We start from the raw sequence: 224 nt of genomic DNA, 5'->3' as shown, positions 1-224 counted from the left end.
CCGGCCGATGTCCGGCTGTGCGGGGAGCCCTGCCCGGCATGGGAAGCTGGACCTTGGTCTCCCTGCTCCAAGAGCTGCGGTCGGGGTTTCAAGAGACGGGCGCTGAAGTGCTTGGTCCCAACCGGGCGCTTGCTGCCCCGGGAGAGTTGCAATTTTCGGAGGAAGCCGCAGGAGCTGGATTTTTGCACCTTGAGGCAGTGTTGACTGGGTCAAGGGGTGGCTGG

At 64.3% G+C, this 224-nt stretch overlaps 1 protein-coding gene across 1 annotated transcript in view; it reads left to right on the top strand.

Annotated features, from left to right (window-relative positions):
- LOC104081804 (A disintegrin and metalloproteinase with thrombospondin motifs 15-like) overlaps window positions 1-204 on the top strand; it is a gene marked incomplete at its 5' end in the record, with an annotated part of 2493 nt that extends 2289 nt beyond the window's left edge. The window contains 1 exon segment of the mRNA XM_009584675.1: window positions 1-204. Coding sequence (XP_009582970.1) covers window positions 1-204 — 204 coding nt within the window.
- Window positions 205-224: the final 20 nt, after the last annotated feature.

Source organism: Fulmarus glacialis, unplaced genomic scaffold, assembly GCF_000690835.1.
Source record: "Fulmarus glacialis isolate BGI_N327 unplaced genomic scaffold, ASM69083v1 scaffold23919, whole genome shotgun sequence".
Classification (NCBI taxonomy): domain Eukaryota; kingdom Metazoa; phylum Chordata; class Aves; order Procellariiformes; family Procellariidae; genus Fulmarus; species Fulmarus glacialis.
This window is presented reverse-complemented; position numbering and strand designations above follow the sequence as displayed.